Genomic DNA, 26,965 nt, shown 5'->3' with positions numbered 1-26,965 from the left:
CCACAAAGCTACACCTCACGAAGACAGCTGCAGTACGTCAGTATTACTGTATGACAGAATTGCCTTCTGAAGTGAATTTACTAAGGGCCTCTTAAACTGCACACAGATCTGATGGTGCTAATGACTTAGGAAAATACTGTTGAGTTTCTTTTCCAATGAGCAAACTGAAATTAGTAAAACATTTTAACACAAAATCTTATGTTAAAATCAAATACCAAGCTTTCAGTAGGGTGCTGGAGAAGAAAGATGGATGAGTTAGGGAGAATCAGTGGGGTTCCTTCACCTGTACAAGTCCAGATTCCCAAAACTGACTTTAAATGAGTAATATCTAGAGTCTCAGCACCATTCTGTGGCTCAGTAATCTCAATCAACTGAAGAAGACCAATCTGATATCAGGTTGCCTACTCCATACCTGCAGTAAGAACAGGTCTCAAGACAAAAGATCTAGAAACAAATATAACTAAATTTTTAAAAAATTTTTAAAAATCAAAAGCATCCAGTATCAGGTCCAGGAGGATATTCACAAAATCTGCATTTCCAGAGAACCTCTATTTTATGTTTTTGGACACACATCACTCAGTCAACACACCTCAGTACCTTCTGCTTTCATCTGTAGCAAGCCTGACAGAAGTGTAAAGAACAAAAGTGCCATTTCTTGAACAGAATCCAAGACAGAAATTAAACTTGTACAGAGGACTGCCAATAGCTAAGAGGATGATTTTTTATTTCTTGGGAGGAAAACTACTTAGTAGTAGAGACAACTAGTTTAGTTGTCTTCACTGTAATTCTCTACAGTGGATAACTGTAGCAAAATTTTTTCAGACATTATTCAAAACTGGTATTTGCAAAAATCAGAAAAAGGTCTTCTTGCATGCAGTAAATATTCACCATTGCAACAGACCTCACATATTTTACAACCAAATCCAATTAATTTTGCCATTTTTAAAAATCTTTTTGATAGAGATGTCTCCACAGCGTAAGTTATTAAAAAAAATAAAAATCAACCAAACAAAAATAAAACCCTGCCCACACCCCTCCCCAAATCAACAGAAGTTTAATTAATTAGGCCACATATCCTCCTCATGAGGAAATCATCCCTCCTCATCTTCAACTTGCTGTACACACTTATGACAATGTGACTTTGGCCCTGAAAGGGAAACATGACCCTTTCAGAGAGAAAACAGCCTGCAAAAAATCTGTCATTTGCACAGAGAAACAAAGGTGAATGCTGAACAGCCTTCAATAACAAAGGAGAGAAGGAGAATTGAACACTCATTTGGTGAACTTACAAGGATGATGCATGTTTAACAGACTTACTCAAAGTCATTCACATAAACTAAGTACTTCCAGACAACAGTGCTGGGGTTTTTTTATTTGAGGGTGTTTTTTTGTTTGTTTGGTTTTTTTTTTTTAAAACAGAAGTTAGTGACATTTTAAAAAGACATGGCAGCCATCCAAAGTTTCACTGCTTTCAGAAAAGAAAAAGACAATCCTGGATTCACAAAGGGAGAAATTACTTCTGCTGTTGTTCTAGAGGGTATTTGCTTTCCTAAATAATAAAAAAAAAAAAAAAAGGAAAGGCTGTTTTTTCTCCTCCTCTCTCTTTTGCTGCTGCAGATGTGGTATGAAAATGGAACTCCACCAGTCTTCTGGATTTCAGGATTCTTCTTCACTCAAGCATTCTTAACAGGTGCCCAGCAGAACTATGCCAGAAAATACACCATTCCAATAGACCTACTAGAATTTGACTATGAAGTGCTGGAAGATAAGGAATATGAAATTGCTCCTGAAGATGGTAAGTAAATGCATGGCACGTCTTTGCTGATGTACTCAGAAGATAACATTAATTTGCAGACTCAGAGTTATGCAATTCAGTTAATGAGTTCAGCTAGAAAACATACACAACTGCGCTGCTCCCCATGAGATGCACAAAAGTCCTTAAGAACTGCTGAGATTAGTTCACCTTCTGGATTAGTATGCAGATATAAAACACCACCAAGATGACACTCCTTACAGGACTCAGCCTCCCACAACACATGAAACTTTCAAGTGATATGTAGCTTGCCTGTTTTTTTGGTTTTTCCCTTTATTTCACTCCATTACCATGTTTGTCTGAAGATTCATATTTTCTTAGCCAAGGAAAAACCAAACATTTAGTAGAGAAGTTGGGTAATGCTACTTTACCTATCCCTAGGAAAATACCTTATGGATATGATGACAGTGTGCAACAAGGGACTGCTCTGAGAGGGGAAAAAGCCCTATTTTTTTATCAAACCTTAGGTTCCAGTTGCAGATACATTTGTTGGCTTGCTCTTCCTTAGAAAAAAGGACAGATTAAATGGAACTGTTCTTAATACTCTTTTTAATCCTTTTCTGAGGATCAGTTTGACTGGAAAATGTGTAAAAGGTTGTGTGGGAGACCTACATCCAGTCAGGTTCAAGTCATTTTCTGTTGGGGCATCTTTATTTTCTGTTTTGGAAGTTACAGTTTTCAGTCTACAGAGCAAGAAGGTACAAGTCTGATGAAAATCAGATGTTGCTGTAACTTATTTTATTCTTCTGGAGGACTGATGGAATGACAGCTGCCATTCTGTCGTGTCATTATGACATGTCAAAATAAAGATATTTATGTTTTTTAAACATTTAAAGACTTTTTTTTTCTTTTTTTCTTTACTCCTTTGATGAACCACTTTAGAAAGGTATAAGCAAGTGGCAAGTTGAAACATAAGCAATGAAACAATGTGAAAGACTATTTATATGATCAAATTTCCAAGTTTAAAAACCTTAAAGGTGACAATATGTAGTACACACAGAAAACTTTATAATAACAACAGCTGTAAAAACAGTGTCCTGTACTGTGGAATCATTTTTAAGCTCTGTCATTCAACATTCAGAAAAGGCTGGGTACACTATGATATCACTAGACATTGTAACTTTACAAAACTTTATAGAATTGTAATCATAATAAATTGTAATAAAGTGTGAAATTGTGTTAATACTCAAAGTTATTTGATCATCACTTGGAACACACAAAATTGAGGAAAAGTCCCCCACACTTGATTAACGGACAGTTAGCAAATGCGTGATGCACTAGCTGCTGCTCTCAGCCAGAAGAGGTTTTCAGTTTTTGTGTAATATGGTATCTCTTCCATCTGATTCAGGGGTCTATATTCAGGGATTGTTCTTGGATGGAGCACGCTGGAACAGGCAAACTAAGAAGCTAGGAGAATCTCATCCCAAAATCCTGTATGATACAGTACCTGTGGTCAGTATCTTTCATTTGGTGACATTTTACAGTATTGTATACCCACAAACACTGTAGAATTAATACTCTTAAGTTCTAGTCTTGAAAGAAGTAACAGGATAATTCTTAAAAAAGAAAATAACTTAACTGAAATGTTTTTTGTTGAAATAGAAATCAAGTGAATGAGAGGAGTTGAGAATCCTCTGCTAATAACGGCATTGACGGGAAATTTGGTGTTGCATATTTTGGGAGAGAAAGCAATCTGCTAGGAAAGAGAAAACAAGAAACAGGTTTTCAGGGCTATGTTAAAAAGCAAACAAACCAAAAAACCAGCAATGTCACAATACTTTGGCCAAGCCAAGACTGTTTCCCTTTTTTAACTGAGATGAAAAAGATTATTTTATTTCTTACTGCAGATATGGCTAAAGCCGTGTAAGAGAGCAGACATTCCACAGCGACCAAGTTACCTGGCCCCAGTGTACAAGACCAGCGAGAGAAGAGGGATCTTGTCAACTACAGGCCATTCTACCAACTTTGTCATCGCAATGACCCTCCCTTCAGACAAACCGCAAGAACACTGGATCAGACGGGGTGTGGCGTTATTATGTCAGCTTAACTCATAAACATATCACAATTTATGGAGGTAGGTGCATTTTCCAGATCACTTATAAGGGATGCTTGTCAGTCCTGAAATACCACGTAAAAAGAGAAATCAAGAAGAGTTTGTTTACAATGTTGCATTTGTGCCTTTCATGAGATTTGAAACAAAATGCTAAAATACAAAGGTGCACAATAAAACCTTATAAAAGCCAACAAAACTATCTGCTCCTTGAATAATTTTATTTTCTGAAGGCTCCTTATTTATAAGGAACATACATAAAATGAACACAACACTGTTGACAATGAACAAAACAGCATTTGATCATTTCCAGCTTTATAAAATTTTTAAAAATGATTTAGTTATAACAAAAAGACTGATAGCTCAGCAAGTTATCTTATAGGACCGTAATCACATTTTAAACCATAGACTCAATTGTTAATGGGGAAGGGAAAGGAAAAAAAGTTTAAAAAAAGAAAAATCACACTGCATCTAGCAACTACAATATTTTCTAAGCATAATCACAGAGGATTGAGTGCAATGTGATCTACATCAAAAGTCATATGGGATGTCACACAGTGACAGCATTGTAATATACAAGTAACATTTATGCCCTCCAACAAATACAAGTTAAATGAGACTCTGGATTCAAGCAGAATGGAATGTTGAAGCCAAGTAGAAATGTAGTGGAATTCAGATTGTCTGTAACATGACTCAAAAGTGTACATTAGAATCATTTGGAATTCAATACTGGTGGAAACATATAGAAGTCACAGCTGTTATACTGCTCTTCACAACTTGTAATAAATACTAGAAAATAAAAGGAAACAACCCATATTTAATGAAAAATACAGTACCTACCTTCAAGGACCATGTTTTTCCCTTGTACAAAGATGGTCTTGGAAGGCAGTTAACTATTTTCCTATAGAGGCAGTGTATTAATCTATAACCATATTCCAACTAATACAAAAGTAAATATACTACCTGAAATATAGAGATCTTCATTTGAAAAGAATTAAAAGAAATAAACTTTAAAAAAGGATTTGACAGAGTATCACTTCAACCACATAATGACCTCCTTATACTCGACAGAATTAACAGAAAAGGTAAATTGAGGGTCAGTTTAATACATAAGAAACATAGGTTGTTTAAACTTAGATCCTCAGAAGGTATCCAGTGAGTTAAGTCTCTTGTAAAATGGTACTCAGTGACCTAACATGGGCACTATGAAAAAATGTCACCCAGGATCTTTACACTGCAGAAATTCAGTAATCCGAAGCTAACAACAGTGTGTTTGCTAATTAGGGTCCCACAGTAAACATCTTTAAAGAAGAAAAAAGAAAACCTGAGTTCAGAGCATCAAATGGCTGCATGCCTGAACTCTGGGCTTTTGGCTTCTTCACTGAAGAAACTGCGCCCTTCTTTGAAATGGACCCTTAATACTGTTTCTTGATACTGCATTAGGAAGAAATACTGGCAAGAACCAACCGATATCTTTAAAATGCATGAGCTGCTCTCAGTAAAAACTAAATTGACCAATGAAGCTTCAAAAAGTAAAGGGCCACAGGAAACACACATTAACTTGAAATGGAATGAAGATACCAACTGGCTCTCATTAAAGGCGTTAGGATCAGTGTTTTTAGCAGCTACACTGGCACCAAGCAGACCGAAACAAAACTTACGGCACATAGTCAAAATACAGCTTTTACCTGGCATACATGTAAAAGAAGACAAACTGTATGTTTTAAAAAAAGCTACTACCATGCTTAGGACTGGTACTACAGAATCAACTTGCACTCCTCACAAACTCACAATTGTTTTTAAGGAGATGGGTACAAGAAGAACTGACTCATGTCTGGCAATATAAGCATATCAGCACAATCCAATCTAGGACAGCTGATCCCAGCAAGTTAAGGCCCAAATTTTCAGTCTATCCTTCCAAATTACATAAACCACGGATCTATCACATCTGCTTTTTAATAATCTAATTTAAATACCAAAATTGTAAAAAAATATCATAGAAATGAACTCCTTTATGCTGGAAGTAGAAATCTTCTTAGATACTCTCTACTGCCAGAAATGGCTGGTGCTACAATGTCTGATACTGAGGCATTGTAGAAACAGGTTTTGATCTGATATTACAGTATTGTAAATAACCTACCAGTACTACATAGACACAGCATACTTTAACCTTTGTGCCTGGCTTCAGTAACTAGCATCTTGCACTTTGGATTATTTTAACATGAAGAGGAGAAAACAGTCCAAAATAGTCGTTAAAAAAATGGAGAAATTCCCATACGGATTCTCTGTTAAAAGAGTTTGCACAAATTCACAGCCACAATTCTTCAGTAGTTTATGCTGCAAGTGGCACACAATACATGTTTAGCATCTGTAAAAAAGAACCAGAAATAGCTCAATAACTCCAACGTCAGGGATTTCCTCAAGCTAACACTAATTCTACTGCATTTTGCATTTTCCTACTAATATCAAGGAACAAACATCAAATAAATCTTAGTCAGGAAAAACATCATCAAACTGATCCTCGACAGAACACAGCACTTTGCAGCGTATATTGCAACAGCCTGCCTTCTTACACATGAAGTTTATAATGGAGTGCAGCTTAATGCATACTCTAAGAATTTAAACAGTGTTTAGGTTTTGGGTTTCTTTTTTAAAATTTAAACCAGCACAGTGGTTTCCAGTCATGTGCTGTTGTAAGATTTAATACTTCCAAGTCACCACTGTGCAGAAGAATCAGTACAGAATGAATATACATATATACACACACACACACACATATAAATATATGCATGCATATCTGTATATATCTATCTCTCTTTATATCTATATGTGTATATATAGATATATATATGTGCGACTTAAGCCTCAGGTGGCACTAAAAGCTTACTCAGGTTCCTTGCAGAGGTATGAATTTCAGCTGTAATGTTTTCTGGGTTCTGCTCAAATGTATCAAGGAAATGGTATTTTCCTAAATGAGTCGATCATTCACTGTACTTTTTCTTTCTTAAGCAAGCAGTGCTTTCTATATAGTACACGGAATTTGACATTTATTTCTTGTCTTTAGTATCTCCTAATTGTTGATCACTTGAGTTTAGATGATGCATTGGGTAATCTCATCTGATTTGAATTAGAAAAAAAAGCAGAAGTAAATCTACATGAATACACTGGACTTGTGTAAGTAGTGCAAGCCACTGCTTTTCCTCTGAGCAATGTGCATACAGTAAAACAGTGCAGACTCAAAGCCATACAGTAACATTATTGTAACCACAGTGATTACCAGAATTAGGTCAAAACTGGATGTCAAGCACAATTTTATCTTCATAGAGGGCAATCACCAGCATGATGGCAAATCCAAGAAGCAGCCCTAGATTCTGAAGAATGAACTGCCCCACTGGACAATAACCATGCTCTTCATTATCTCCATCTCCATGAAGCATTTCTGGAAGCTAAAAGGAAAAACAATTCAGCAAGTTATTTCACCCCTATTCCGTTTATACATGGACAAGTTTACAAGATGCTATTGTCAAGAATAAACGCTCCAGCTACAAAAACAATGCACTAAGACAAGCTTAAACTCTACCTAACCACTACATTTGATAAAAACACGATCACATCATGTATTTACAAAACAAACTAAAAGTGCCTTGCCTTTCCTTTGGACTTATTTTTCTTAAGCTTTTACTAGATCACACATCTACTTGAAGTTCCTCAAGATAAGGACCAGCCCAGCATTAGTCAACTTCTGTTCTTTTGAGTTTTTACTCAATTAAAATTAAGTCATGCTCAAATAAACACAATAAAAAGCTTTGGCTATTTCTACAGTAATTACATTGCTATAAATACACCCTTTGTAATGACTTTGCTGATTAACTTAGTCATTCGTTTGTCATGTTACATACTTACACATATTCACATGCATGTCCCTTTTAAATATGGGAATAAGAGCTACAAGTAATTCAAGAGAAATTCTCTGTGAAACTATAAATAAAGTTCTGAAAGCTCTGGATATTCCTTATATTCCCCGCCTATGAAGAAAAGTCAAATAGTACTGACAAAAGCAATAAACAAATAATAGGGAACTTGGAAGATGTAAAAATAAATCTTATGAAATGTCTTACAAAGTCACCCATACAGAAGAGAAATTAATTAATTTCTTTGTAAAACAATTTAAGTTAAGAAAGCATAAGGTAAACGAAGGAATTCCTTCAAGAGACACTTAATACAGAAAAACATAATGCAGAACAAAATGAAAACTTCAGGTAGTACACAGCGCAAGTCTATTTATTTGCTCTTCATTAGATAGGCCAGAATAGTTTTGGTTATTCCAAATACCTGAATACTGCACAACAGACAGTGACAAATTATCAGAGCATCAAATCTGCTAAAAAAACAAATATATTACCCATCTGGTCTTGTATTACAGTATTTCAAAAAGATACATAAAGCTGACAACTAATTTGACCCATTGAGTATTTAAATACAAAAAAGATAAACTGTTGTGAAAAATGTTTATCACCTGTACAATAGACCAGGCAGCTTAACAGGAAGCACTACACCAAATTACAAAGTACCGTTAAGTCATTAAGCATAAACGAAGTAATCACAGACTTTACCCTACTGAAGATTGCTATATAGCTCTCATGTTGGCAGGCAAGATTTGTTGCAAAATTATTTTCTTTTTAATAAGTCAGAGTTGTATTCACCAAGTAATACAAAACCTAATCAGAGAATTGTGCTAGAAATGCTGCTTCCAATTCTCACCTTCATGTTTTTTGAATGGAAGATCTGCATGTAATTCAAGTTTTGTAATCTACTTCTACAGAGATATACTATTGCTGTTCCAAATCTAAAGATGCTCTTAAGAATAATCAAAGGATATTCTGGCGTCTGTTTCAAAACCTAGAAAGAGCACAGTGCTCTGTCTCCATAACTTCTGGTCACTGACATGAAAAGGGAGAGTATGATGAGTCGAAGTGGAAGTCTGAGCTATGGATAGTGACAGCTGCCATATAGTCCCAAAACTGTGGAACTTAACAACTAGTACAAGACCCCTTTAAGATAGAAAAAAAGGTTATTTAACAGTAACCAGTACTATGGGCACACTCTCCACCACCATCTTCAAGATACTTGCTTATTTTTACTGTCACCATATCTGAAGAGGTGTGCTCATGCTCCTCTTTCTTGTACTCAGAGCCTGAGTAGGCAGGCAGAGCAGGCCAGGGCCACTTTGCCTTCCCTCAGCTGCAGAATCCCAGTGTAGAAAGGGTCCTGGAAAGACTCTGAGAGGGAAGGAGGAAGGTGGAAGGAGGCTGTGCACTGCAAGAACTTGTTACTGGCAAAAACCCCTCCTTCCATCTTCGAGATACAGTCCACACAAACATTAGCACTGTAGGAACCTCTTGCATATTCCCTTTTACCTGGAGGCAAATGTCCCTGAAGTACCTCATTTGAGTAGGTACTGCCTAACTGCTCTACACAGTTCTGCTTCAACTCTGATGTCTCTGCAATGCTGCAGTAGCTAAAGGAGGTATAAACACAACTTCAGGTAGCAGCTTGGCAGGCATGAAGATGACATTTTTCAGAGAAGCCACAGATGCTTTCTGAGATCTGGTGGAACATGTTCTGAATGAGAAAAAGGGCCTCACATTACTATAATGGGCTTTAACGCTGTCAGTTATCTGTTTTGACAGCATGTCTAAAGATTAGTAAACTCTTTGCTTCATTAGCTATTGATGTGTCCAATTTCAGAGACCATATAAAGAGTCTGGTCCTGTCAACAGAAAAAAAATAACACCCTCTTGATGTTGAAAGCTTATAGTTTCAGCCCTAGAGATATAAGGAATGAAAAATATAACAGATCAATTTATTTTCCAGTAAGATGAAATTATTCAAGTTGGACTGGGAAGAAATATAGGAACATTCAGCGTACCCACTCAAACCAAAACAGCAGTGTCAGGAAGGAGGATATTATGATTATACTTCTGATTGATAGTTATCACCAAATGAAATGTCGCGAGAGATCCTGGAAAGCCAGAAGGATTTAAAAAGGCCTGAGTCTAGGTTCTACTGGAGATGAGTATCCTTACCATTAGAAAACACATAATTAGACAAGCTTCAGGACAATTGGATGCAAAAATACCAAAAGGTCCATTCTTAATGGGCTGGTATAAGGAATGGATAGAAAACTGAACCTATGTGAACCTCTGTCACACTAGGGAGGGATCAAAATCTGTTCTTACTAGGTGTCAGATAACAAGGTTTTTGAGAGGAAGACAGATTATGGAAACATCAAGACAAAAATCTGGTGCAGTTTCAAGTGTGTCTTGCAGAACCTTTCCTCCTCTTGCTTAGTCAGACCATTGGGCTTTGACTATTTGGTTGCTACTATGATGACTGAGGGAAAGGAATAAAAGATTGAAAATACTGCTTTCCTTTATGCATGATGTCTTCAGTCAAAATAAGTACAGGAAGTAAGTATCAGCCACAGGACTTAAAAGCAAGTGATATTTCAGTAATTATAGGCTACTGTAGACCATCTAAAGTTGCCTGAAGGATCACGCTCAACTACACAGACACTCTATTCAGCAAGCCCTGAAAAGGACTTCCTTACCTTCTCATAGATTAGAGCGACTTCATCACTACAGTGTATTTAGAAATTTAAGTCTCCATGAAGTGAAATATCCCATGGTGTGATGGCCAGTGCTTGGCTTCCATGAGTCCTAGTCCTAAAGGACCTAATGGCAAGCAGGACTAAGTGAGATGAAGGTCACAGGAGCAGCCTCCGCCACTGTGTCCTGCCTTGACCTGTGCTCAAGCCCCCATTCGATGACTGCTAATGGGACTAACATGGGATCTTCAGCACCAAAGGCGAGTTTAAGAGAAAGTCCTCAGACGTGGAGGATGCCACCTAGAAGCAAGCTGGAAGCCCCAGTGACACTAGGCTTTTTAAGCACCAACGTGGCAGTAGTGCTGAACACAGAATTAACTGCAGAGGTAAATCTGCTAGAGGGCAGAACAGCCAAGACAGCTGCTGCTGATAACAGGAAATCCAGCAGAAACCGAACCCTCGCTTTCAGAGGTCTTCACTGCTGCTTCAATGATACCACTGAGGCTGAGAAACTAGACTGAGCAGCCATGGCTAGGAACCAGCAACTATTGACCACAGCAGCAAAGGGGAGAGGGATCTTCATAATGACAGCTGCTTTAGGTAGTACTAGGGAAATAATACAATCAGCCCACACCAGAGCGGACATCTGACAGCCTCACAGATGGTGATCTGACAAAGATGTGATGCTCTTTCAATGAGAATTGCTGAAACCCGAAGTCTGTGTCTGTGGCTTAAAGTAACTGACAGATGCCTGCCTGCTTTGACAAGTCAGACAGTGAGAGTCAAACATCACACGTTTCACTCCTGCACCAGTTAACTTTTGAGGAAGCTGCTAAAAAATGTGGTTTGAAAACAGGATAGTCAGCACAAATGTATGCAGGAGAGCAGAACTAGCAGTGTAGGCTAACAGAGCTACCAGATATGGCAACAAATCTCTGAAGAAATTTGGAAAGTTGAGGAAAATGCATGGTTTAAAATACTTCACAGTCAAATATGCCATTTTACCCACAACTGATAACTGAAACAAGCTGATCCCCATTTCAGTATACCCAAGCCCCTACAGAGATGCCACAAGGTTAAACAAAATCTCTACCAGAACATCACTCAAAGCCAGAGCTCCAGTTACATTTAAGTATTTTTCTATAAGCAGTATGTAGCCACACCAGGTGATCCAAGCAGCAATCTACTGATAATAGGTAGATGGCTACTTAGTCTATTTAAGGAGAAAAATAACAGCTGTACTGTACTGTCTGTACTAGGAGAGAGTAGTTTGTGAATGAAGCAATGGAAATCCAGGGAGCCATTCCACAAAAAGTTGTCTGCACCCTTATGAATTAAAGCTACAACTAGGTTGGAGTTTCTAACCTAATTGGTTAATAATTTAATACAACATGAGATCTGTCCTTAAAATCCAGGGAAGTGATGCATTTTTTTTCTGTATAGTAAAGCAGAAAGAACATTACAAAATACCCCCAAAAGTAAAACTGATCATCACTGGGCTTGGGATAGACAAGAATTGAGAAAATTGGCTTATTTAAATGCAGCTCTGAAGGTGATTAGGAGAGAAATCAGGATTGAATATGGACTGATACTATGTGTACAAGTGCATTACTGCCTGAAGGATCCGGATCTACGGTGTACACAGACTAAATATAATGTACCTATGTGTTTTTGAAGCAGCAGCATTTTTCCACTGGCTAACTTTTAAAAAATCTAATCACCACAAGAGCTATGTGTTACCAACTGCTCATGCTAAGGGTTCAGACTAAGCTTTCCAGAATCAAATATATGAAGATTAGGAAGAACAATTCTAAATACTGGATTGAACTCCAGTGTCTAATGCCCCATCCACAAAACCAGAGAATCATCCTATTTTTATGTGTGGGAAGTTATTATTTTTAGTAGTTTATTAGTGGGAAATGAGATGTCTTCCCCAGCCCCCCCTGCAGTTTTTGTATTTTAACAGGAGTCACTGGCAGACTTCAGTAGCAGAAACCCAAATGGGCAAGCAGCTCTAGAACTTCACTACATGTCTCAAAGTATGTGCAACATTTTAAAAATTGTAGAACAGAAACAGCCATCTACTGCCTACAGATATTTTATGTGTTATCACAAAAAAAGTTCTGTCATAGATGTCACTTCAAGTCCTAGGTTTTATGCATGGAATGCAAAAATGTCAGAGACATCTTACCATGTCCACCAGTGCCACATAGAGGAACATGCCTGCAGTGATTGCAAAGATCCACAAGGTGATGTTATTAGCGTACTGTCCCACTGCTGTGCCTATCAGCATCCCCACGTAAGCCATCATGGCAGACAGGAGGTTGTACACAATCGCTTGCTTTACTGTCATACCGGCTTTAAGCAGCACAGCAAAGTCACCTAAAATGGAGACAGAACACAGGGGTTTAGTATCAGTGCTTCTCGGGAGAGTAAGTAGAGAAATTAGCCTACATTTACTACCTCACCAATCCAAGGCACTGCCAAAGTAAAAATGCTGCTACAGACACTCAAAGGAAGACTGGGCAACAGGGTGTGACAACTCTCACAAGAGCTGTATTTATGTGCAGCAATCCCTTGATTAAAATATGATTTAAAGGTGCCTATTCATCATGGTAATTGTCACAAAGGTAATAGTGATTAATGGTTAAAGGTAAATGGAGGAGTCTAGATCTGGTCCTCCCACAGAGACTACATCTGTGCATACAGGCTTGTCTTTACCTCACCAAAGTTCTTCATGGCACATAAAAACATAAAAGGCTTGGTTTTGATCAATACCTGTGAAAATTCCTCTGAGATATATACACCTCATTCTCCAAGTTCAAGAGAAGGATATCAAGGCATCAGTCCCCACAGAAGGTGACAATAACTTTGAGAAATATAGCACTAGGCAAAGGAAGAGTTACATTCGGCAAGAATGACTTCACATCCATACTGAATCAGTTTTCTCGTTTAAGACATGCCAGGTTAACCTGTTTTATTTTGAATTCAGGACAGCTCTGCTAGAATTGCTGATAGAGGTAGATGTTCTGTAAAGATCTAAATTTTCATCTTGTAATCAGCTCCGGTACTTTTACTCCCTTCAAACTGAACTCTTGTGAATATGAGGAGTGGAAGATGATATGCAGTCACGAGGGTAATTAATATAATATTCTCATGTCAGATATGCTTAATTAATTGCTCTATCTAGAATCAAAACAAAAAACATGAACAGTGAACTATTCACTTCTTACACAAGGTTAAATCATGTTAACCTAGCACATTATAAGCACACCAATATATATTGCAATCCTTTATATACTGCAGCAGCTTCACTAACAACTGTATAGCATCGTTGTCAAACCATGAACATCTGCTCTATGATTTCTCATCAACGGTTGGACTAGATGATCTTCAAGGTCCTTTCCAACCTAGATGATTCTGTGATTCTGTGATCTGTGCCCATTATTTACCTTACACTTAGTATCTGCCTATATAAAATGCTTTCACTCATCACCTCTGAGGGTTTTTGAAGAACTTGTTTTACCTTACTTTTGATCATTCAGAGCTAGCAGCTCATCAAGTAAGCAAGCTGTGAGTACACAGTTTAATCTAGCACAATTTCACATTACTGGCAAAAAAGAAGACAACTCAGTCTCAGGGTGCACTAAAATTTCATGCAATGTGCCTTACAGCTCACAGGAAGACACAACAGGTTTCATCATGGTTAGCTAACCCCAAGAAGAAATGCTTCAATTAGGGGGAAAGAATCAGTGGCACTGGCAACAATGCCTACAGGCTTTACCCTAAGTAGTCATCTGCATCTACTGGACTCGGCAACAATTGGTACAAAGCATCTTCCAAAGATCTCCACAAAGAATTTTACTTATGTAAACTTCTGTTTACTTATGTAACTTCACCTAACATTGCGTAAGACAACGCCACACAGAGTAGTGTGAAACTATCTCTATAAAATGTAGGGGTGTAACACCAAAATGTAAACTGTGTGCTCCTAAGAACATTTTTTAAATGTGTTGAAAAACCTGCACAGAACTGCTGTAACTAGATACCTGCCAATATAATCCTGTATTATTATTCTCATTACGTACTCTGAAGCAATATTGTTCCATTACTCTCTGAAATTCTGGTCACCCTTGCAGCATTGTGCATTGCATTATGCTTATCAGGATGACTATCACAACAGCTTTTATATTTTGTACAGATGAAAAGACTGAACACAGTGAGTTTATAGAATTAGTTACCTAATTCATGGGGAAGCTCATGACAAAAAACTGCTATAGATGTACTAATTCCTCCTGTCAGTCCAGCACTAAAAGCGGCTCCTAGGAGGGGAAAAAAAAAAAAAAAGATTCGAATGATATTTTACTATTTTCAAGTCAGAAAATTTAATCAACAAACTTTCCAGAGACAACACCCTTCTGTTAGAATGCACATGCTAATATTTTTTCATGATGTCTGTGTCCTGTCTGTATATAAACTGAAAATACTGGCAGTATCCCAGGTGTGCGTTACCACTGCATACTTTATTACTCAGTTTAGATGAAAGACAAATCCTGGGAGAGGAGAACACACCTGAGCAAAACAGAGACATAAAGGCAACAAGCTAATAAATAGCACTACTTCTACATTTTTAGGAACTCTCAAGTATATCAGGACAATTAAGAATGCACATGAGCAACAGTCTAGCTCTATCCTTTCCAGGTTGGAAATCCAAACTGATACTTAACCCATAACCTCTCTATTTCCTTTATGCTTATTTGTAGAGCATATATCAGCAACATTAATAAGCCAGACCTGGAAAATAATAATGAGAAAAACATTGGCATAAACCTCTTTCGGTAACTTTTGTGTAAGCTAATTTAAATCAATCAACCTTAAGTTCATATCTTAAATAATTCTGAGATGAGAAAACGCGTATTAAATTTCTGTACTGTAGCAAAGGCACAAGAAGAGCCTGCAGTGAGCAGTCAAAACAGGCAAAATACAGTAGAAAGAGAAGGCACAATCTGAAGACAGAGAGGAAATTTAACTTTCCTCTGGATTCCTCATAACTTGATACATTAAAAAGATGAACATGCTTTTCTAAAATCTACGTTTTACCAAAGAATCAGCCGTTTGGGCTCGACACAGCAATATTTATACATGGAGTTTCAATACAGTGAAGTTGTCAACAGATGGCGTAGTGATCCTTTTTGGCCTTAGAAGCCACTGTCTAAATGTCTTACCTGTTTAATGTGAAAATGAAGCAAAAAGTTAATTGCTATGGAGTTTAGTTGCTTTAGAAATTGTTTGGAGGAAGTGTAGAAACTGTAGTAGATGCCATTGTTAACTCCAGACCCCACCCCCCATCCTTCAAAATGGGTATACGTTCCTTCTGCTAGTAGTTCAGAACCCTGTGTACTCTTAGTAGCTAACTTAGTAAAAAATTAAAAGTATGCACTTCAGTACTCTCACCATCATTTTGACTTGTATGACATATATTCAAATTAATGTGTTTTACAGTTCAAATCACATTTAGAGGTTTATGCGAATCAAAGTTGATTTAATAAATCTAATAAGATCTGTTTGGTACTTCGATTTCTTCTACATTTGGCTAGAGATAAATCTATACTGACCAGAAGCCAAAGCCATAGTTTGCTCAAACAAAAAGTAGATTATCCCAAGCAGTACTTTTTTTTATTATTTCAGTAACCTGACTCATAGTACATTTATTATTTACAAGTACTGTATAATTATATGTATTAATAACAACAGAAATAGTATTATTATTATAAATAAATATAAATAAGACTGAAAGGCACTTATTCATTATTCAAAGGCAAATACTAAGACCCAAACAACAAACGTGCATTACATGTGCTCCATATCATAAGGAGGTGTGTCTCCACCTATCTTTATTTGGCAGATTGCTACTATCAATACAAAATCTTGGTGGAAATAGTCACAGAATATTAACAATGGGAAGACTATTACAATTGATATCCTTTCAATTTCTGCTCTGAAGCAGAATAAGCAATGCTGGTAACCACAGGAGCTAACTGGAAGCCTTACTTGTCATCACTGAGAAGTAAAAATATTACCAAAGTTACTAAAGGCAAGAAGAAACTGTGGAGAAATACTCAATGCTTCTGCTTACCGATTGCTAAGCCATCACTGAAGTTGTGAATGCCATCGCCCATAATTACCATCCAAGCAATATTAGCTATCCCAGTATCTTTCAGGTCTTTTCCAGAATGACAGTGGCCATGGGAATGATGGGAATGTTTGTGATGCCAGTGGTGACTGTGTTTTCTAGCTATCATTTTATCTTCGCCATGGCTGTCATACTCTGAATCATGAAGATCATGCTCTTGAGCAGCACGTGAGACATCATTGTGAGAATGGTGCATATTGTTGTCCTCTTCTACAGACAAGAAGTTTTTGGGAGGGGATTCCAGCTGGCCATCTAAATCAGTTAGTTCAGTTTCATTGAGTCGATCTTCAGATAAAACTGAGTCGTCTGCTCCTACATTGAAGCCAGTTGGGAGAGACACTGCATTAATTCTCATTTAAAATATCACCAGCAACTACTACATCACTGAGCTAAGAATTTAACTGCTTTGCAAAAGCAAAAAAAGTATTTTGACACATCCCAATCCGGTAACTTTGTTGTCAACATTCAGCCAAAAAAATGAATCTCTCACTGCCCCATTTTTTCACTAATTTGCACATACAGCATATAGAAATCTCCACTACAAGGCAACAGCACCTAGGCTTGTATCTGTAATTTTGCTACTGACAAAGTTTATGGTTCAACATTGGAAAAGGACAGTTGCCAGAACGATAATAATGTCTTACATGCTGTAGATGGAATCTGAATGGCTCAGGAAACCTTATACTGGCTACTCTCTATGCATGCCCATACAGGTCACAACGGAGCCTTCACTGAAGCATACCAGGATCTGCCACTGACACAACAGATCTTTAAATACATTCTGTATTGCATGCATCTTTGTGTCAGACACTTGTGTCATCCAGTGAGCTCCTTCAGTGTAGCTCATTACCCTACTAGCAATCAAACCCATTTTTACAAAGAAACAAAAAGTGAAAACAATGCAGAAGGCATACATGCATGAATTTTAAGTCTACTAATATTTCTGAAGTATTAATAAATGAATTAAACTGGCAATATATGCACCAGGAAACAAAACCAAATTGTAGAAAAAAAGTAATCTGGACAATGAAGTTATTAGCTCACAATAATTCCACAAAAATATTTCAGAGTCAAAAATAAGCAAACATTAAGTGGAATTAAAAAAACAGGCACGGAGTACCTAAGCAGCAGACAAAGAGTTCTAGATAAACAGGCTCTTAAACACCATTTGGAAGCTGTTTAAAAAGAAATGGAATGGCCATCCAGGTCAGTGGTAGTGGCACTGCAGTTCAAAATTCAAATTCAGCATGGGCTTCCAGTGCCTGTAGTACGAATGATTTACTGATCAGCAGAGTGCACTTTCAGAGGAGCAGTGTTATAAAACCAGTACGTACTCCATGTTATTAGAAGCAAAATTCCTCTGATCGCCCATTAAAAGAAAATGAAGACATTTCAAATGTGTGTACCACCATCCTCACAGCTGAAAGTCTCTCTATGTTCTATGTCAGTGTCCCAAATCTCATTTTAAGTTGTTTGAGTGGAGAAGGCTACAGTCCTAAGTCTCCCTTCTACCAACCACTCAAATTGACAAAATTGCACTGGTATAAATATGGATTATTCCTCAACAAATGTAATTCAGCAGCTATGCAGCAGCCGTGCAGGCAACAGAAAGGGAAGGTTTTGAAGCAAAGCCCTTCCCCTTCCCTCAGCCCTTTGAGGAGGGTTCTATGGCATTCCTTCTGGGTACACACGGCATGAGCATTTAGACTGTCATGAAGGAACAGTAGGTTGAGGAATATTCAGGATACTCGGTTGTATTTATGAAATTAATTTTGTTTAGCCTTCTCAGCCAAACTGTAATTGATCAGAGGCTGGAATCTTCAAAGTGAAACAGATATGCCCTTTCAGGTTGTGTGTGTTCATTTTTGATCCAATTTTTGCCAGGGCTGAACTAGTTGGACACAGCTTAATCAAAAAACACCCCAAAACCAAACAAATAAAAAAAACCCCAAAGAACCACAGCCACCCAAAACCTGAACGCTTCAGAAGTCTGAGAACCATTTGTATGGTATATTAGGAAGTGTTCAAGAGTGCTCTCAGATCTAGGGAAAACAAAATAAAAAAAAGACCTAATAGGGAAAGCCTATTAAGTCTTATTAACAATGATTTGCATAATAGCAGAAAAACTCTACAAGAGGTTACATGCTCCATGCCATGAATTACATGCCATTACTTTGAATCTCGTAATCTGAGAAAACTCTGAAAATAAATACCTACCTGCAAGGGGTTTGAGCTGAAGCCAGTCAGCATCTGGTCTATTATTTAATTTGTGATCGGAAAGTTTCCTTCCAATCGGTGACTCTTCAGTCTGTTTTTTCTTGCACCATTTCTGCTTACTCTAACAGGAAACAGATAACATCTGGTTTGTAAAAACATCGATGGAAATAAAGAAACTGAAATGTTGTCCAAAAATCTCTTCAGAATAGTTACTCTCTCTTAATATGTCTAAGAGAAGTGTGTGACTACAGAATATTAATCTTTTTAAGGCTCAGCAACGATATCTATCCCAGTGGAAATTCTTAGCTACCTACTACAGAATGTCACTCACTCACAAACACATGCACACACAGACAATACTTCAATAACAGAGTACATTATGACAAGGATTGCTCTAACAGCCCAGAAGCACAGTATGCAGATTTATTATATTTGCTTATTTTGTTCAAGAAAGCAAGCATGCAGCAAGAACAGCTCCTCTATTTTGTTCAGTTTTGATTTTTTTTATACTCCTGTAACTTCCTTGTATTTTCCTTTAGAGAAAAGCTTGCTGCTTTCCTTATCTGCAGCCCATACAACTGAGATCATAGATTTGCCAGAGCAACCTAGGGGATTTAATTATTTAATTAATCTCAAAGAAGATGTGCCCAATGTGACAGCTTTTATCTCTTTATCAGAAGATCTAAGATATGCATCTTCCAACACAGAAAATCTTTTGCTGCCTGTCCAGCTGTGGCAGCAAGTCTGATGTGGAAACAGAGAACTTTAAAATTTTCCACACTCATTTTGGGAAAAGCAGTTGTAGTTTCACCAAAATAATTTTCTCCCCGAAGTTGAATGATAGAGGCAAAAGTTAAAAGCGTATTTACACTAACTGTTGAAAGAATATGGCTCTTTGGTGGCTTGAATTTCTAGCCAGTGTCACGCTCCCCCTGAGGTACTCACTCTCCTTTTATACCACCATCATGAATACAGCATGCTCCCAGCCCTAAACATCCAATCATTTTCAGGGAAACAAGTTAAAGTTTGACCGGCAATTTATAGAAAGCGGGAGGTCTGCAAATTTTAGCATTTTCTCATGTGGAAAAACTGAATACCTGTGTTACATTGGCATCATTAGCTAATAGTATACAGTTAAATTTCTTGCAAATTGTCTGACAATTGTCTGGCTCTATTACCAGTTCTTTCTTACATACTGCCTTTGATGTTTTTGAAAAATAAAAAATAAAAAAATCACACCCCTTTAGAAAAAGGGCTGTAATCTCTTCTACTTAGATCTACCTCCAAATATATTTGGCCAAAAAGCTGCAACCTCCCCCATTGGATTTCTACTCTGTCTTCAAAAATTACCTTGTTAAAAAAAGCAACCTTGTCTAGAAAAGGGTTTCCTCACATAAAATCAAATAGAATGCAGATTAGCTGCACCTGTTCATGGTTCACAGAATAATGACTCATCACACAGACAATTCCTCAACGCTTAGAAGATAACTTCGGGTAATATATTTTAAAATAGCATGCAATTTTAGTGCATACCTTCTGTTTATTGTAATGCTTGTACATTCTTATACAATGTTCAATGATGAACAAAACATAAATGCCTCCAAGTGCCACAAGACCTTTCAGCACTGGATCATTTTCTTCTAGAAAGCCTTCAGCCTGTGCTCCATGTCCGTGGGCATGTCGATGAGAACGCCTGTGTTCATGAACATGACCTTGGCCATGGTGGTGACTGTGGTTGTGGCCTCCATGGGACTATTAGGAGAGAAAATAATAATGCAGCATGACCTGGTGCAATCAGGAGACTGAAATGGCTCCGAGCTTAAGACGATAAAATATGTAACCTTGCCAGAAAAGTAACATAAAAAGAATAAAAGTTGGGTTGTGGATTTTCTTTTACAGAAACACATTTTACCACAGAAATTTTTAATTAAGCTATTCATTACCCTAATCAATTAAAAAAAAAAAATTCCTCTGGGAAATTTTTAGGGGGGGAGCAGGAGATAATCTAGCTTCAGCTTTTTTCTGTCACAATGCTGAAGATAATGAGACTAACACTCAGAAATGTCACAAGGAATTACCATTCCTACATTCCCATTAGCAACCAAACCTCACGATTTTTTTTAACTATTACAGTCAATTACATCCTTAATTCTGATCTGAAATACAAACTTTCAGAAAAAATACATGACCAAAAATTTATATTAAAATTTACACAAAGAAAACATGTAAACATTAGTCTTTTTGCTAAAAAAATTAAGGTACCAAAATTTTAGAAGACATTTCCCCTTCCAAAAATTACAGTATACTATCACAAATTAAAAACTGCTTACCTTCCCAGGAACTTGGACAATTTCTTGCCTCAGTAAGTTAGAGGTTACTTCCTCCCGAAAAGCTAGTAACCAGGAAGGTTAATCCCCCTTAAATACTTTTAGGTGTTACTGATACACAAGTACCAGTAGACAAGAGACAGTAATACTGCTAAATTTGAAGTACTCTTGTTAGTCTCATTAGATGTTTTAGAATACTGTGACAGAAGTTAAACTATGAATACAGAACTACTTTTTTTTTTTTTTTGGTAAGAAACACACATTTCCTTTCTTTTTGTTAACAGAAAATATCAAACACTGTTTCAGGATTTTCCTCACAGTCAAGTCAATCTACATCTGCATCAACTAACATTTATTTGTTGATACTTGTCAAACAATTCTTTGAAAATTCTATCTTCAGTTACAATTAAGAATAAAAGGAAGTAATACTTACATGTGGCAACAGATGGAGTAGTGCATCTCCGCTCATTGTTCCTACAGCCAGAGCTACCAAGAAAGTTAGAAGAAATTTGAAGCACCATTGGTTAATGATGGGAATCAAGATCACACCTAGCAAGGAAAGCAGGCTAATGACGGTGATAGAGATGATACCACAAAACCAGGCTGTGGGAAGAAAATGAATACGGAAAAGTTATCAGAATAATACTTACAAAACTTTTAAGACCGATTAATGACTTCCAACTGTCTCTTAAGAAGCTGACTTTCCTTTAACCTAAGTTGTGTGATTGTTCTTTCAAAATATGATGAAAAATACGAAGGCAGTACTGAAGTCCACAGCCAAAAATACATTGGCTTATTCAGAGTACAGTATAATATAGTGAAAGACAGCAGAAGACAATCAGCTAAAAAGAGCCCAGCAATTCTTCTTGATTGTAAGTTCCAGGCTTAGCTATGTAGCCCTTAATGAAACACAAAAAGCAAAAGATTTCATGCTGGAACAAAACCATCTCTGCTACTTAACTTACTAGGGCTCTACGAGCACTAAGTCGTATTTAACATTTGTTTTTGACACAATTCAGATGCAAAATTTAACTGGAATCAATATTTTCTCCTCCTTTGTTAGAAGCAACATGTTCAGTTAGGCACCATTCATTTCACCTGGTGCTTCGAAACACACATTTTTATTTATACATTTTATTTATGAGAAGTAAGAAAGACTCAACTTTTGACAGAGGAACTTTAAAATCAAATGCTAAATAAGCTTGAAGAGCTGAAAGCCACTTGTTACCAACAAAAAGCAGTATATATTTTTTCTGAGAACCTCTATTGTTGTCATTAGAAGAAAAAGTGATAATGGGATATGGTACACTCAACATAATACTGTTGATTTGGGAAGATGAGCAAATTTCTATATGACACAGGAAAGGAGGAATTGCACAAGAAACAGATCCTATAAGCAAAGAAGCATGGCTGTTGCAGTCAGCATCTCACCCTAATTAAATATTTTTTCTTCTACTTTTTCAAGTCATCAGTAAGGCTAAGAATTAAAAACTGTTGGATTTTTTTCCCCTCTCTCTTTGTTTCTCTATCACTGCTCTTGTTTTTTCCCATCACAGAAACTTCAAAGAACACTAAGTAAAAATGGTTTAATTCCAACAATACAGTTCAAAAGGTTCACAGTCCCAAAGACAGGAATAGTTGGTGCTCCTGCTTTACAAACATTAACTGTTTGCTGAGATCTCTCATGCATATGATTTCCTCAATCTGGACTTTTTTTTTCTTTATCTATTTTAAGTTTTAGCCTAAATGCTTCAGGTTTTTCCGGGTTTTTTTGCTAGCTTCATTCTTAATCAAAAATGTCTACACAGTTTGCCAACTCTCATGAAAGTCAACAACTCCTGATTTAAAATCATTAGCATTTCCATGCTTTGGTGCATGATCTGACTTTCCTTACATCTATGAAGGTCCACGCATTTTTGGTCAAGTGGGGGAAAACATCCTTGGAAATGGGGGGAGAGGAGAAATGAGTATGTTGTAGCTGCTCAATGAATTCTATAATTTAGCAGTCAAATGTCCCAAGAATTCTATCTGTACCAAAAATGCTACAGATCAGATTTGACAAGACTTTGCCACTAGAACCGTGGCTGCTGCAGGCCTGGTCTGGTTCAACACCAAAATACTGTTTTAAATTTTTTTTGGGGATATTCATTCTTACAAAGTCTGTCATTTCACCATAGTGCAGAAAAGGAAATAATCCAATTCAAATGCAAAGGGTACAAGAGCACATCCACCAGAGGAAACTGTTTGGAAAAAGTTCCAGAAAGTATGCAGCGTACACTGAAATGCGTGTTGATACTGAGAGGAAAAGAGAGAGTTGGTGAGAAGACAAAGACTACCACCAGATGAGGAACTAAAAAACAGAGGTTGGAAAATGGGAATACAAAAGTAAGTCTAGAGTGGGAGCAGGACCTGCCAACTAAAATACTGCCACCGCACAGCCCTGATTCATCCCCAGAGCACCTCAATCACGTACTCTGGATTAACAGGCTCTGCTGAAAGAAACAGCATATATGGACTTGTAATTCAATACTGAATCATGTGTGCACACACAAGTAGTCCAAATAAAAATTACACAGCCATTTGGCAGGACATAGGATCTGCAGTCTGGACACAGGCATTATGATGTTAAATGCCAGGTTAGATGACCAACAGCCTTACATGGAGAAAAATGAAAAGGAGATTATGCAAACTGGCTTAAGTTTCATATATCATCACACAGCTTTGGCAAACGCATCTCTGAAGGGCTTACATACTCTTATGAATGATACAGTATCTAAACAGGGCACCATGATTAAGATGAGGCACATGAGAATTAGAATGCGGACTCTGTGCGACTCTCAGATCTTGGTCGTCAGCTTCTGCCTCTGTTTAAACTCTTAAAAAATGGTATGAAACCAAAATTGTCAGCAAAAGGTTGCTGTATAGTCAAAGACAAAAAATATATTATATATAAAAGCTGTGCATGACGCTGCAGTTACATATATGTACAAACACTCCTCATGCAAAAAGAACTACTAAGGAAGACTTACGACAAAATTGCGACACACAATTTTATTGAAGGATTTCATTCAACTGTAGTGTTCAAAATACTAAAATATTATGGAAGTGTAACTAATATGAAATATTATGAACACTGCAAGAGCTCTTAAGTTAGAAAAGATCTTGGTGTATAACACTTCTAGAGATACTGTATAAAGTTTGGTCAATGAGGTGAAGTTATCATACACTAGCTTATAAAATATTTCTGTGGAAAAAAACGAGAGGGAAGTGACCGAACAATTTCTTCAGTAAGGGACCTCTGTTCAGACAGTGGGTAGCAAACAAAAGACAGCAGCTCGCATGAGATTTGGACAGCTCTCTGTAAATTAAAACAGACTAAAAGGGTAGTAAGGTCAACTCCTTGGAAGGTTGAGAATGGTTAGCTATTTGCAAGCTTTAACAAGAAAGCAAGCTAACAGAAAGGCTCCACTGAAGCAAAGCCTTCCTGGGTTTAGGGAATGGTAAGCTCCAGAGAACACTGGCATCTGCACAGGCAGATTTACAAGATATATCTGATCCAAAATACTTTTAATCAACAGCTCTAACTGATCTCCATCTTTAAAAAAATTGCTCACTGTTTACTTGTATCACTTCTATTAGCTTGATTATCTTCTATTAATAGGGTGTACCTTTCAAGTTTAGGAGCCCTGAATGATAACAATGCCACCTCCTCCAATTGGTACCCTGTGAAAGCTCAGTTGTACGTACAAGCCCTTGAAAACCCCTATTAAAAGACGCTACAGAACTATCTGTAAATTGCAGTAAGAAAACCCAACGTGGCTTTGTAAGTTTTTGGTCATCAGTTAATTAAATTACTTTGCTTTAGAAAACTGTACTATCAGAACTAATGAAAACCTTACAAGTTAGTATCAATGAATAGAAGCAGCATGGGTCTATTTTGTTTTTTTGAAAGCCTAATTAAAAATAAAGAAAACCACAGAAAGCTAGTGTTTAAAAAAGTCTGTATACTCCTAACTTTGGCAAATATTTCTATGTAAAAATATTTACATTAGGTCAGGTAAGCACACATTTTCATTTTAGTAGAATCCTACAACTTGCAGGTTAGGTTATTATTTGTCCTACACCTCCCACAATCCACAGATACCAGTTAAGATTTGTTATTTTGCAATTCACTTCCTTACTTAAGAAGGGAAAATGATTATTCCATCAACTGAAGCCTCACTGTAGTTAATACAACACTATACAGGAAATTGTTATGAAGAATGATTTATCATTATCTAATCAAGTTGACCTGTTTTAGATGTTACTGTTTGTTTTCAGAGCCAAATCAATAAGTTAAAACCCAATTTTTTACAATTAACTGGCAAATGTGTTATTTATAGTCAAGATATCAGATGCCATGAAACATGTTAAATGTTCACAACAAGCTTCACTAATTTTGCAAATTGTCTCTTAAAATGTTAAAGGTCTTCAAGCTGAGTTATTCATCAACTCCCTTACTCATTACAGAGAAAGAAAATACATTATTTTAAAAAGAAGCACTGATCTGTAGAAATTTTCCAATTAAACTGGTTCAAAGCATGTGCAACATGACAGTTTTGTACATGGTTTCAACATTTTAATCGGTAGAAAATGCTTAGAGCTGCTCTAGAAATCCTCTTGGTAATAAGGCAGGGGTCAACTCTTACTACAGTAGACTACCCCACAAAACAATTTGCTGCCATATAAAACACACAGTGTATTCGGTTTACAGCAGTCTTTGAACAGTTAACAAGATAGCAGCTGTGTCACTATTGAAGATTTATATATAACAAGTTAATTATTTTAATGACTCCAGCATTGTTAAGAAAGATTACCAGCAACGCATTCTTTCCAACAGTTATTAACATCTATGAGAATGTAGTTACTTCAAGCTTTATTTCTAGCAATGCTAATAAGCACTTATGTACTAACCAATATTCACAATTACCAATATTTTTATTTTCAAAACATGGATATTGTACCCAAGATTTTTTAGATTTTTAATATTTCATCACAGCTAAACATCTGTCAACAGATCCATTATAATTTATGAAAGACAGCAGTAGTAAACATATATTTTAAAACTATACTCAGTTATGAAATCACAATAATGAATGCTGCCCTTAAAGTAACTGCTTTAACAACAGTAAAAATATTTTTAGCTTAGAACTATGGTAAGAAGAATAAAAAAAGTCTACTGATTTTTACTTAAGGCACACACACAAAAAATTAAAACTGCCAACAGAGGATTTCGATTGAATACTTCTCATACGCTTAAGAGAGAAGTAGTATAGAATAACTGACATTAGCAGTCAGAAAAGGGAAGGGTTGTCAGAAATGGCAATTTAAATGCTTTTGTATCTTGCTAAAGTCTTTATGATTAAATTCACAAAAAATTCTGGATGTCAATTCTACAAATTTGTATCATTGCTAGAATATAAAAATGGTAACACCTGAAATCATGTCTTCCAGCGAATGAACTGTGATGAAGGTGCTGTTCTCTATTCCTGAATGAATAGATCCAGGTCAAATTTATTAAGAAAATTTGTGCCAAAGTAACACTGAAACTTTCCAACTTTGAGATAAACATATGGACCACCTCAGTCACAAAAAGTGAAAAAGACATAACATATTTTAAATGATGAAAATAACCCAAACTGTGGGTAGACTTGCTCATCCCTAGAGGTCATTTTATCTCCAAAAATTCTGTACCTTGCCAGTGTTTCCACTACAAGAA

The 26,965-nt window shown here is 36.8% G+C and overlaps 2 protein-coding genes across 4 annotated transcripts in view; one reads left to right on the top strand and one right to left on the bottom strand.

The window, feature by feature from the left end:
- DNAH7 (dynein axonemal heavy chain 7) overlaps positions 1 to 4,062 on the top strand; it is a 116,694-nt gene extending 112,632 nt beyond the window's left edge. The window contains exons 62-64 of the mRNA XM_074872743.1: positions 1,618 to 1,795; positions 3,162 to 3,265; positions 3,661 to 4,062. Coding sequence (XP_074728844.1) covers positions 1,618 to 1,795; positions 3,162 to 3,265; positions 3,661 to 3,867 — 489 coding nt within the window. The 3' untranslated portion in view covers positions 3,868 to 4,062. The remainder of the gene's footprint in view (positions 1 to 1,617; positions 1,796 to 3,161; positions 3,266 to 3,660) is intronic.
- A 5-nt stretch (positions 4,063 to 4,067) lies between these two features.
- Positions 4,068 to 26,965, bottom strand: part of SLC39A10 (solute carrier family 39 member 10) — a 57,139-nt gene continuing 34,241 nt past the window's right edge. For 2 of the 3 annotated variants that reach the window (XM_074872745.1, XM_074872744.1), the window contains exons 4-11: positions 21,641 to 21,810; positions 20,414 to 20,632; positions 18,881 to 19,001; positions 16,607 to 16,975; positions 14,712 to 14,792; positions 12,662 to 12,852; positions 7,141 to 7,309; positions 4,068 to 6,231 (exon numbers count right to left, since the gene is read on the bottom strand). In XM_074872745.1, the coding sequence (XP_074728846.1) occupies positions 7,151 to 7,309; positions 12,662 to 12,852; positions 14,712 to 14,792; positions 16,607 to 16,975; positions 18,881 to 19,001; positions 20,414 to 20,632; positions 21,641 to 21,810 (1,310 nt within the window). In that variant the 3' untranslated portion in view covers positions 4,068 to 6,231; positions 7,141 to 7,150. The remainder of the gene's footprint in view (positions 6,232 to 7,140; positions 7,310 to 12,661; positions 12,853 to 14,711; positions 14,793 to 16,606; positions 16,976 to 18,880; positions 19,002 to 20,413; positions 20,633 to 21,640; positions 21,811 to 26,965) is intronic. The other variant, XM_074872746.1, reaches the window with a different exon arrangement.

Source organism: Strix uralensis, chromosome 6 (assembly GCF_047716275.1).
Source record: "Strix uralensis isolate ZFMK-TIS-50842 chromosome 6, bStrUra1, whole genome shotgun sequence".
Classification (NCBI taxonomy): Eukaryota; Metazoa; Chordata; class Aves; order Strigiformes; family Strigidae; genus Strix; species Strix uralensis.
The sequence above is the reverse complement of the archived record's forward strand: the minus strand, read 5'-3'. Positions and strand labels throughout refer to the sequence as shown.